This window comes from Paralichthys olivaceus, chromosome 21 (genome assembly GCF_024713975.1).
Source record: "Paralichthys olivaceus isolate ysfri-2021 chromosome 21, ASM2471397v2, whole genome shotgun sequence".
Classification (NCBI taxonomy): Eukaryota; Metazoa; Chordata; class Actinopteri; order Pleuronectiformes; family Paralichthyidae; genus Paralichthys; species Paralichthys olivaceus.
This window is the reverse complement of record NC_091113.1, coordinates 16,675,158-16,688,050: the sequence shown is the minus strand read 5'-3', so window position 1 is coordinate 16,688,050 and position 12,893 is coordinate 16,675,158. Positions and strand designations below refer to the sequence as shown.

Genomic DNA, 12,893 nt, shown 5'->3' with positions numbered 1-12,893 from the left:
CATAAGTCAGTAAGCACAGCTGTTGGCAAGGTCAAGTTTCTTTAATGGATGCACGTCGCAGTTTTGTCACTGTGTCTTTTCCAGTCCACCTTTCTTCTTCTCTCTTTTTTCCACTTTTCTCCCTCTATCTGAGTCCGTCCAGTAACTGTCTGGACCCTGTCACTCCCCTCCATCCTTCCTTCTCTCTCTCTCTCTCTCTCTCTGTTTCTGCATGGCTGGGCTTCAGGATTGCTTGTGCCCTTCAATGAATATTAATGGAAGAGTTTGGATATTATATGAAAATGAACTGTTTATTTACTGAGTCTCACTCTTTTGGCTTTATGGCAAGGTTTAGTGGATGCTGGCAGAACGCCGCCAGACTCCCAAGTACGAGGATGAAATAGGCCGGGGCTGTGCTAAATAGGATTCAGGTCAGTAAGAGGCTGTGGCCAAATGGATCCGTTATACAGCTTTAACAGAACCTCTCTTTTCTTTAAAACAATACTGCAGCAAAGCGTGGCATTGTTTGGAACCAGGGCGATGGGGGTTAAAGTGGTCCAAAGTTTGTTTCAGTGGGACATGTAGTTCTCATTTGGTTTGGCTGGTTCTGTCAAATCATTTAAGGCTGCGGGTTACAAGGGGGGGGGGCAAGGGCAGACTCCAGCCTTGATGGATTGACTGTCAGCAGAAAAAGAAGTGTTCAATTTCTTCACAGCAGCAAAAGGGAATATACTCGCTTTCAAACGACTGCCCTGCTGTAAAATGTGAAGTTTCCAAATTTAAAAATATTTAATTGAGGAAAAGCACAAGGGAACTAAGAAAATAAAGCAAGCTATACATGCAGAAGGAAAGATGGAATTAAGAAGAAAAAAAGAGGGAAAATGCAGAAAAGAAGTACATGAACATGAAGTCAATGAGGACAAGGGAAGGCAGAGGAGAGAAATATAGAAGAAAGAGGAAAGAGAAGGGACACAAATCAATGAACAAAATTTTACTGGTGTATTTACTATAAATTGAGACAAAGTAATAAGGAAGGTCATAAATAAGGATAATAAAAAAGCAAATATAAAAAAATACTTTAGAAATGATGTAAGGAAATAAATACAGCACAACATGAAATAATAATGTAAACAAATGTCAGAAAAGTAAAAAGAAATAAATTAAAAATAATCATGCAAAAAAGGACAGATGGAAAAAGGAACAAAAAGAAGAGGGTACAGCTAGAGTTAAGAAAGGTGTGAGATTCCGAGGGAAGGAAAGACAGAAGCACACAGAGGAACAATAAAGAAGCAAAGAGAGTTTGAAGAAAGTAGGGCAGGAAATATGTAGAATGGTAAAAGAAACAAAGAGGAAGGAACGTAAGGAAAGAAAGAAATGAGAAAAAGGGGTATTTTGACTTATTTGCTACAACTTGGATGACAGAGAGAAGGAGGGAAGTGATAAATGAAGCATAAAGGAAAATCAAGAGAAATGGGAGGACGAAGACATAAAGAAGAATGAGGGAAAGCAAAAAGGGAGGAATTAAATGAAAATAAACCAAGAAAAATGTAAGAGGGAGTAAAAGTAATAGGAAAGAAGTAGAAATCAGGGAAGACCAATCAGCCGAAGTCTTAAATAAAAATGGTATTGGGGATATTGGCTGTAACTTCAAATGCATTGAAGTTGAATTTGGAGCCTGTGATCAGACCCATGGTTTGCACATCGCCCATCTTTCCATCCACTGGTTATTATCCAATGTCAAATTAGCTTCTGGGGCATTGGCCAATATTATGGGGCTTCCAGTGTACACAGAGGACATCTGGGCAAGACTCTTTCATTTACTGTCCACTGTTTTCAGTTGGTCTTTTAATCACAGAAGTCGAGCCAAGCCAATGCATTTTGCTCTCCACACAGACGCTAACCAAAGCCTGGTCAAACTGTTTACAGAGACTAGCACATTAGTATATTGAAGCAGTGGAAAGCATTTGCACAATTGACCAACAAAAACCTGGTCTGAAGTACAGGTGCAGCATCGTACTGTTTATGTTATGGGTGTATTGCAGTACTAAGACCATAATATATACCCGCAGAGGCTGGTACACAATACAAAAACACCATATTTCATAGATGTGAAATCATATCCATGAAGTTGTCCACTGTATCCTCAGTCTCTCTGACAACCTGGCCAATTCACCATTAAAATATCAAGTGCAGCTGGCCTTTAAAGGGAATGAAAGATGGCATTCTGATTGGTTTATTGCATTTTACACCCATTAACAGTTCAAGTGCAACCTTTTGTGTCAGTTCCAGTAACGACTGCTTTCCGCATTTAACTACTAACAGTGGATTAGGACCGTGCTAAATTCTCGTCCACTTTCCTCTTTAGACCACGAACTTAGATCGTTAAAAGTCAGTCCTCCAATTCAATTGACCTGAGGAACCGACTGTCATCTGATGAGTCGGCCTGTGAATTTGTTTCATTAGAGTTCAGACCTGCACAGAACAGAGATGTTACTGACAAAATAAAACACGGTTTAACACATGAAACTGATTCCTCTCATTAGTTCTCTAAGTGTTAATTGGCCATTGTTGTATCGCCGATTCAACATTCACATCTCAGCAGTTAATACGATACACCATACAGTGCCTGCTGAGACAAGCTCTACAAATGTCTCATTAAATGAACATAGTACCTCTGGTAAGCTGATGATCAGCCAATGTGCCATTACCATCTCTGCCAGTATGGACAAAGTGTATTTCTGCTGGGGGAACATGTTTTCATGGCCATACGTACATCTAAAGGGTTTACAAGCTCGGGCTCGTAGTGCATGTAAGACTTCAGACAGGGAATATGACCTGTGACAGCAGTGGGGGGGATGGGGGTGAATTTCAGTCCTTCTGGAGGCGTCAAAAATAATTTAATCGACTTCAAAAAATTGACCCTAAAAGAGAAATCTATCTGCATCTGGAAAGTCGACCGATGGTGAAATACAGACCCAACCTGTCCCCTCATGGTGCCAGCAATCCAATTACTTGAACAAATGTGCCAAGCTTGGCTCAGAATAAGGACCAGGGAGACCCTCCGACCTGCTGCATTTAAAGGCAAAGGAAGCAAGATTTACAATTGTATGGCAAAGCCTGAGTAACCGCTGGTATTCCCAAATGCCTTTCCCAACCCCCATCACGTACCAACCAATCTGAAACCAATAATACCCAACTCTATGTTACTATGCTACTTCAGTGCATGTCAAAATGTCGTATTCTCCATCCCTAACCTGACCACCCTGGCAACACCCTGATAACAACACAATTCAATACAGAATGTCATTCTCACGCTCTTTATTTCTCCAAAATTGATATATTCCAATTTCACGAGACATCTTGACTCCTTGTCTGTGTCCCAAGGAAAAAGCGCCACTATTTTTACTGTCAGAGAAAGGCCTCTGAAAGTTGTCACACTATGAAAAAAGAGGCTAGCGAGGAAAATCTAAGAGCTTAAAATGAATTTTGACAATTTAATATTCTGGGTATTGACTGAGGTAGAGGGTACAGAGGTACATCAGACAGTCCAAAGATACATTTGGAGAATGATGCATCATCACCAACAAAGTCTGATCCATCAGCTGCTGTGTGTTGGTTTGCTTCATGCACACAGCTCATGTCAGACTCTCTTTTCTGTTTTTTTATTTATTTGTGAACTCACACAAGGGGTCGATTCCGCCTGATAGTCAGATAAAGTTTAGCCGATGCACCTTCACATTTTTCAAACTGGCAGCCTTGCATCAGACCCTCCGGCCTGCACCCTTCATGTGACTCACACTGAGTCGTCCTTTAGGTCCTGATAGCTATCACACATCTCTTTTATAAATTATTTGCATTTCTATTCAGAAATCATTTCCCTTATCAGTATGTAGCATACACCCACCTGACACAATAGTTAATTGATAGTTTAAATGTCATGTATTTGTATTTACCACTGTTTATCTGGGACCCTGTAGAACAGAAAATAGTGATCCATCAACCCCTTTTCCATCCCACCTCCTGCAGCATCTCGTCTGCATTTCCCATTATAGATCGCAGGCATTTCCTTTCTGCTGATGTCAGGAAGTGCGTTGTGGGACCAGGATCAGCTTTGCTCTTCAGTCTCTGTCTCTTTGTTTTGATGAACCACAGGAAGTGATTATGTCTCATCTATTGGCTAGAAGTTGCTACCGCTTCCTCCTGCGGCAATTATAGGATTATATATGATATAACACTTTCACATGGTATATATGGATGTTGGACTTCAGTTTTGGATGAACAAATAAATTAATAATTTGACTCATTTTGAAAAAGGATGATGAAAAATTCTGTTTAATTTAACTGGAAGGACTAAGTAGCACTTAAGGCTCTGTTTTGTGCAACATGGAAGAGAGGTTGAATACATTATTAATAAAAGCAATACGCAGTCAGTCATATGAGTGTGTAATAATTACCTGAGCCCCTCTCATCCACTTTAAAAGCAGCAGTAGAGGGAAAGAGGATGAGCTCTAAAACACTCTTTAAACCTTTAAACAAACAAATACAAAATGATTTGGGGATTTGATGGTTAGTATTTTGGAAAAAAAGGGACGTTTGGTTAACTTGAAATTCTGGTGTCTCATCAAATGATTTACAACATTAAGGTGTCCTCGGGATATTCTGGCTGTGTAATGTAAGCAGGCTTTGGGTGAGGTGTGAGTCTGTCCTGCTGGATCTATGCCTTTTGCTGTAGGCAGGAGCTCTGAGCGGATTTTGAATTATGGGTTCGTTGCTGATTGATTTTGTGCATTAGAGCTTATTGGATATACTTTTATGAGTATAAGTATTCGGGTGGAAACTCACATGCAACTGTTCCAAACCAGTGAGTTAGCAGCAGCTTGGCAGCGAGCAGCCATTAGCCAGGAAACACACAACGCTGTCTTCACATTCAAAACACCTGTGGATGGAGTGAAGACAAGACCATTCGAAAAGAAAGAACATGCAATAACGCAGCTGCCATCTTTGTTTCTATTTTTCATCCTGTTTATTTTGTTGTCTTTTGGACCTGTGCAGACGTGAGGAGAAGGTGACAGAGCGATCACATCTCGAAACTCAATGTGGACACTGGAGACTCGTTTTAGTACCATGTGTAAAATGAATCACTGAACATTATTCACGGTTATTTCCTGACTTATTCTGTCACTGTGTCTGGAGATTTAAATAATTAATGACACCGGGTTGCTGTGCCACCCATGTGTAAAATTATCCACAGCCTCTCTCTCAAATCAGAGACTGTAGACACATTTTATTATTGTGTAACACAATTTATTTCCGCTGCAGTGCGATGAACTTAGTTGTTAAATCAACTGCACTGAAAAGATTTCTACTTTTGTTGTTGTAGGCCACTCACTCATCACATAGAATGGCAGTATCCGTTTTTTGAATATTTATTTAGAAAATGTATTTCTTTGATCACTAGGTAGGTTATTGACCATCAGGACCAGCAAGCAATTTTAAATGTTACAATTAATTATTAATTATATAAATAAAAATGTTTAATTATGATATTTATTGCAAAGCAACACATAATGCAATAGGTGCATTAAACATAATTGTCCAGTGCAGCTACCCCCAAACTAATATAAAATATACATCATTAAATGGATTAAATAGAATATAGAATAATGTAAAAGGGAAGATAATAGAAACTGAACACTCTCTCTTAATATGGGAGAATATTTATATTTCCGTAAATTATGGAAAACAAAAAGAGAGAATACAAATTAATTAGACACCATGAATTAATTAAGATGACAATTTGTTTTTGGATGAACCATTTGCATGATTCAAATGCAAATTTATTTATTGAATTCATAGAAGCAGAAATGTGTCAAATTAATAAGTGACCATAATGATTTGGTTAAAAACTGAAACAGATTTAGGCCAGCACCGTCACAAAGATTGATACAACCCTAAATTACAGTATATCAATGCTGTCCTTTTTAATTGGTCAGACAATATTTTGCATTCATTTTCTCTCTTTAATTGCTTCATCTTGAATGGATAATTCATAATTGCATATGCGTAATCAATCACTTTCCTATATTTAGTTTGTATTGTTTGTGCTCTGCGGTTGATGCACCAGCTCAGCTTTTTTCCCACAGGGATCACCAAACGTTAAGTTTACCTCTTAGGATTAAACATTGTCGTATCTCACCAGCTATTTCATTGAAACCGATGATAACAAAACTGTTTCACATTCACGCTTATTAGAGTGAAATGATGGGGAGAGTGGGACTCGCAATCTATAAAGGGTGGTTTATTCTTTTTTGTCAGGGACAGCAGCTGTGTTGTTACAGCCTCCCTCTATAACAGTGCACATGTGCAGCATGTGACTAAGAGAGAGAGAGAAAACTGAATCTGTATTGTTGTCAGTAGCTCTTAAGAGGATCATGTCCCAGAACTCCAAATCTCCTTTATATTATTACTTACAGTAGCTGGGATCCCAAGGGCTCTCACTTACACACACTACCACTCCTACTCACGTACACAAACACACAGAGTATCACTGTACGCTGTTGTTCTGTCTGACCGTTCATTATCTCTTCTTAGTTCTCAGCTTCTATCTCATTAGACTTGGTGAAAATGCTCTGTGGTTAATGAAGTGGTGAACCAACATCACACTGTACTGAATGCTGTTAGGTATTTTCTTACTCGTCACACTTATCACACTTGTCACTGTATTTAATTAGCTGCTACAATGTTCAATTACTGACACTGACACATCACTGGATTTTAAAAATCTTAAAATAGAAAATACTTTATTGTGCAGTAATTTGTCTTTGCCTACATGCGCTAAAAGTGTGATAAAACACACCCAAACAGACATATTTAAAAGGAACACGTATGCGTCACTCTTACACTTGCTTGATAGTTGATGCTGGTGTGAGTTTGGTTGTTGGGGTGGTCCAGGTCCAGAACTGGACCTCGGGCAGATTAAGTGTAAAGATGCCTTAAACAGATAGACCAGATGGATGAAATGACAGCTCCCCAAACCTGAAGCCAAAGTGCCTCCATTGCCACTTGGTGGCTGGCTGCAGTATAGCTAAAAAAATATCACAGTAGATGGGACCTACGGGTGCGGCTGTGACTGAGGGGTAGAGCGGTCTTCCTTCAACCAGAAGGTCGGCGGTTCACCATCTGCATGCCGAAGTGTCCTTGGGCAAGATGCTGGACCCCGAATTGCCCCTCATAGGAAAAAAGTGCGGCTAATAGATGCACTGTATGAATGTATGTGTTAATGGGTGAATGGACAAATGTACTGTAAAGCCCATCAAGACTAGAACAACTCTATCTTAATACAAACCATTTAACTTCATCAAATAACAAAGTCAAGGAACACAAAAATAATACAATTCCAAAATATGCTTTTTGTCATTAGAACCCGAGCACTGACAGTGTATCATGTACCAGACAAACAAAAAAGTCTCAAGGAACATTATTAAAAAACGCAACAGGAAGTCAGCCATTTTAGACCATTTACACGTGTTGTATGGGAACAAACTTCTCTTTTAACTTTTAATTCAGTGTCATCTCAACAACATGGAGATTAAAATTACCTAAATTTTTTAGTGAGCGTTACACGGTCTGACCATGGCGTCAAATCCCCTCCAGAAAATCAGCCTCAAAACCCTTTCACATGATCACAGTCCTGCCTTGAACGAATCCATATGTCAATATTGACTCATTGTCACAGCGCCACCTGCTGGCAACAGGAAGTGACATGCTTTATACTCGGATGCACTGCTGCCGGCTCTGCAATATACAGCTCAAATGAGCTCAGACCAGCGATAATAACATGGTCAGGATTGTGACACTTTCTCAAACCGTGTAAACATTGAGGTGCAGCAAAGGTTGATCCCTCTCCAAAGGAGACAAGGTTGTCATAACTACACTGTGCATTGTCCAATCAGCACCAGCATTTAAACCAATGATCACAGTCCCAGCCTGAACAGCTCCATGTGTTAAAACTAATACAGGGTCATAGCGCCACCTGGTGATTCACTGTGAAACAGGACAGTTTTTTGACTCCGCTGTGCGTTGTCCAATAAGCCCCAAAATTATCTTACATGATCAGAGTCCAGGCACCAGAATTAAAACCTATGATCAGAGAGGTGGCCTGAACAGCCATGTGTCATAAGTGAGTCAGGATCATAGTGCCACCTACTGAACAGCGTGCAAATGAAGTTGTATTTAACTCCACTGTGCATCGTCCAATCGGCACAAATGTTTTAACTTAAGAAAGACTCCAGGCCTGAAAAGCTCCGTATGTCAATATTAACTCAGGGTCATTGCGCCACCTATTGATCGGCACCAAAATTGAAACCGCTGATTAACTTCACAGCTTGAACAGCTCCATGTGTTAAAACTAATACAGGCTTATAGCGCCACCTACTGATTCACTGTGAAACAGGAAGTGGTATTTAACTCCACTGTGCATTGTCCAATCATCATCCAAATTAAATCCAGGCCTGAACATCTCCATATGTCAGAACTAACTGACTTATTGAGACATTTGAGTGAACAAAAGACACTGGTGGATGAAGGTGGATCATATAAGCTAAGACTGTCAGTTAACATTTTGATGACCAATACAACACAGATAACCTGAACCTTCCGTGTTTTGAAGGCAGGGTTTATAGTCATGATGGGTTTTTTTTCTCTTTAGGCTGTTTTTCTGAATTTTTGTGGATTTCTCTGAGGATTATTCATGTCCATGCTCTAATGCAGACAATATTGTTTATTTTAGCTGATACGGAACCATGGTATACCAAGTTCATATCAGGTTGTATTGAAGAAAATTTGAAACAGGTGAACACAGGTAGCTTACAGGGTTAGTGTTGTAGAGAAAAATGAACTGTTGTCTTCTAACAGCACTGGTGCTTCTTGGAGCTGTTGTCTTCTCACTGCCTCAGACTTGTATCAGTGTTGAATATGGAGAGTCAGGTTGGAGCTGTTATCCTGTCGCTGTCTCAAACTCAACTGAGAAATTCCTCCTCCAGAGTTCAATGTATATATAGATATAGATACACTGAAAAGAACATGCTGTGTTGCCCCCTCTACTATTGATCTGAACACAATATCCAAGTAACAAACATAAATACAAATGAAAATATAGATCATCTCTCTCTTTTCTTTTTGTTCCTTAAACCTGGCCCTTGTACTCTATTATTCCACAATGTAGTGTTGTGTTTTTATTTTGTTGGTCCATTCATGGGAAAGATGTACCTGCACCCCACAACAGAAGCATGCACTCATTGTAACACTGCTAACAGTTGTTTTATATGTTGACAGAGACTGAAAATCTCTCCTCAGTTAACATTTTGATGAACACTGAAATTGTCGATATGTCAGTTTTAATACAGAAATTATCGTTATGGGAGTTACTTATTTTTATAATTTATGATACATGCACATTTTTTATTCGGTTGATAACTGGGCCCTTTAAAAATCAAACAGCACTTTATTCAAATAATACTGGTATGAGACAAGAGGGAGACATATGTGGATACAATAACCTAGGGACAAAATCTAAACCCCATATATAGAAACACAATACCCCCCTACACTTATACAGCTGTTGGTCCGGTCCATTTAGTGGGCCTCTGTATTTAACCAAGCTCCACCTTCAGCCACCTCTTTTGGCCAAACCAGGAAGTTGGACTGATGCAGCAAGCATGGTAAAACCCAAAGACAAGAGTGATTAACTCAACTTACAATGACAATACGTCGTAAGCATATCATGTAGTACAGTGTGGTGTGTTAGTGACTGCAAAGAAAACGTACACCCCCTGTGATAGTGATGAGGGAGAATGCTGTCTTTTGAGTTTGATTGTGCTGAGACAAAAATCATTTTATCGTATTTCTACCTCAGTTGTGCAGCTGTGGATACGGCCGTCACTTCAAGATCTGGCATTTCAACATTCACTTGAAAACTCTGCCACCCTACGCTTCCTATGTTCACCACTGATTGGTCTAAATGGCTGTCAGTCAGTCAGTGTGTTGTTGTCAAGGCTTTATGTTGCTGGCGGCTGTTTCTTACAGAGCCAGACATCACACTAACAATTAACTGTCACACTGAAGTGACAGTCTGCGTTCTGCAAAGAGCTCAGTCCTTCTTTTGAAAGGTACCTGGCATCCATGGTGTTGAAAGGTGGACTCCTTATATGCGTGAAAATAACTATGCATAAGCACATGCATGTGCATGTGCAGTTCCTTTAGGGGTATCGGTAAAGAATTTGAAAATCTGGTCACCTTATTTATAAAAGAATACAGATTGTGAACAATCTGGATTTACCCTGTTTGTTTTAAGTAACATATCCCCAACTAAATCAAGGTTTTTATTTTCAAGCCTTGCCCTGCTTAAGACTCATTCCTTTCTTTTGAAAAATGTAATTGTAAAATACTGAAGATACTTACTTACTTATTTTGATTTATATTGGAAATCGCAAGGTGGATTTTTAACTAGTGTCTACAAAAAGAGGAAGAATTCAACTTCCAGTTTCTCCAAAGTTTCATTTCCAGCTATAGCCACTGGCACAATACAATCAAATCTGACCTGGGCTTTATGTGAAATTGGAAAGTGTGTGTGAGCCATGAAGCTTCTCTGTTGTACAGTGACTGGGGATGAGCTAACTTCTGATGTTAAGTAATGAGCTCCAAACCATGGACTGATTGCTCATTAAACCACATATTGATGTTCATTATTGGAGACGTTAAGTGGATGCAACATCCTCGGAGTTGTTGAAAGCGACAAGTAATGTAACTAATTAACTTTTGCTGTTGAGTACCGTTTTACTTTTTGACTCAATAGGTGTTTTATTGCTTTTGGTCAAAAGCACAAATTCAGTGTCAGAGGTCACCATGTTTTAAAGGCCTTGTGACATGAATGTAACCCACCTAGCGTACAAACAGACCCCTATATGCTCACATCCGCATGCTACCCCAAATGTTTGACCGCTCTGATGGTATGTGTCAACTGCGCATGTTAAAGTTACAACATATTGTACACACATTTGTACAACCCATCTTTTAAGGAATTTAAGTACACACAACCGGCACGTGACTGGAACAAGTATGAAACTATATGGTCAACCCATAAGTCTAGATAAAAGTTGAGTTCACTGGTTAACACCAACAACAGGGCACAAGTTTTGCTTTTATAAATGATGGTGTCTTTTAGCTTTTACTCCTCTCAAGGCAGATTTCCATATGGAATCAAATCAAGGTGAAAATACATCTTTCCCAGTAAAGGTGTGAAACAAACACATTGTGTTTGCACAGACAGGAAAGAGAATTTTTAGAAGAAAAATGTTTTTAGGTTTGAGAAGGAACACTTCTAATAATCCCACCCTGGAGACACAGGCTCCTATCATCTTCTTTCATGATGATTATTACGCCAAAGAATTATAATAATTTGTGCATTGCCATGGTATCTAACGGAATACATATTGCAATTTCAACATGAAATGAAATTCTTTCATCCAAAAGAGATAAACATTTGTTAGAAAAGCACCTTTACTGGTATGGAGCGATTCTACCTTTGTTTTTAAGTCTTCCTCTTTTTGGAGAATTGGTTTCATGCAGAATAAAAGTGGTGTTTACCTAAAGTTAATTTACAAAACAATTTGTCATTATGAGAAATGAATTGACAACAGTATTCCTTTTTTTTTTTTTTCCATGAGAGGCCAACTACCATTTCCCTCCCTTTGCAGCTTGTGCCAGCAGAGATTGCCCTTAGAGAAAATAGCCTTTTCTGGATCATGTTCAAGCGGCCCACCCCTCTGAAATTGAACCTGCTCACCAGCGTTACTGCAGCAAGGCTGTTCGGAAGGGAGGGTGTAGTGTTGTTCAGCCACCTCGGCTTCCATTAAAGACAAGCAAGCAGGGTAACCTCCAGACCCTCCATTAAGCTGCGCTTTGCGTGTTTGGTGAATGAACAGGAGGGAAAAGAAGTTGAGGTATAAAAAGTAATATCCTGAAGGCTCAGTGGGTAATTCTCGATCACAACTCTCTCTTTGTATTGAGACCTTTGTTCACCTCAATTATACTGTACCACCTTGCTTTAATGCGGGACTTTCTTCCACAGCTCACATAACATGACAGCAGGTATTTCCATGCTAATGTCTCAGGAGGCATTGCATCCCGAGGGAGTATACATGTGTGTGTGAGTGCTCAGTTGGACAGAAATGAGAGGTTGCATTCTAATGGGAGGCCTTTGCTCCAAGGCCATCTCAGGAGACTTTATTTGCCGAGCCCTCTCGCCGAGAAGGTTAGCAGTTGAAACGATGAGGGTGGGGGGGAAAAAAAGAATGTTGTAGTCGGAGAGCTTCGAAACTTGGCAAGAGTTTTTTCGCTTTCTTGTCTGAATTTCAGTTCCAAGTGATTGATGTGTCTGTGTCTCTTCTCCTCACAGCACAGCCGAATCCACCGAAGATTCACGAAGGATGGTGGGCGTACAAGGAGGTGGTGCAGGGGAGCTTTGTTCCAGGTAGGCCTCAAACAGTGTGCGACACAACTTTCCCACATAACACTCATTTTCCTGCATGCACTTTAAACACCCTGTGTGCTTGAACCTGAAGTCAGAGCTCATTACATATTTAAGATAACATAAGGCCACCTTGCCATTGGCGATAGTTTTATTTTCTCATTCAGACAAGACCTCTCTGCCCTTCCCACACAGCTTATGTGTTCCCGCAGATTGATTGACGGCATCTCACTGTTCCTTCCACCCTCTCCATCTCGTTGTGTATCTGCGTGTCAGGCCAATTATTTTCTGAGATTGTGTTTTTCTACTGAGCTAAGGGGCTTTTGGTGGCTGTGTGTAGGACTGTGGGAATTGAAGGTAATATCTTTCCTTATGAGGACCAAGCGTC

General features: G+C 39.9%; 1 protein-coding gene across 1 annotated transcript in view; it reads left to right on the top strand.

Annotated features, from left to right (window-relative positions):
* ca10a (carbonic anhydrase Xa) overlaps positions 1-12,893 on the top strand; it is a 239,321-nt gene that overhangs the window by 19,039 nt on the left and 207,389 nt on the right. Inside the window, exon 2 of the mRNA XM_020082888.2 lies at positions 12,434-12,508. Coding sequence (XP_019938447.1) covers positions 12,434-12,508 — 75 coding nt within the window. The remainder of the gene's footprint in view (positions 1-12,433; positions 12,509-12,893) is intronic.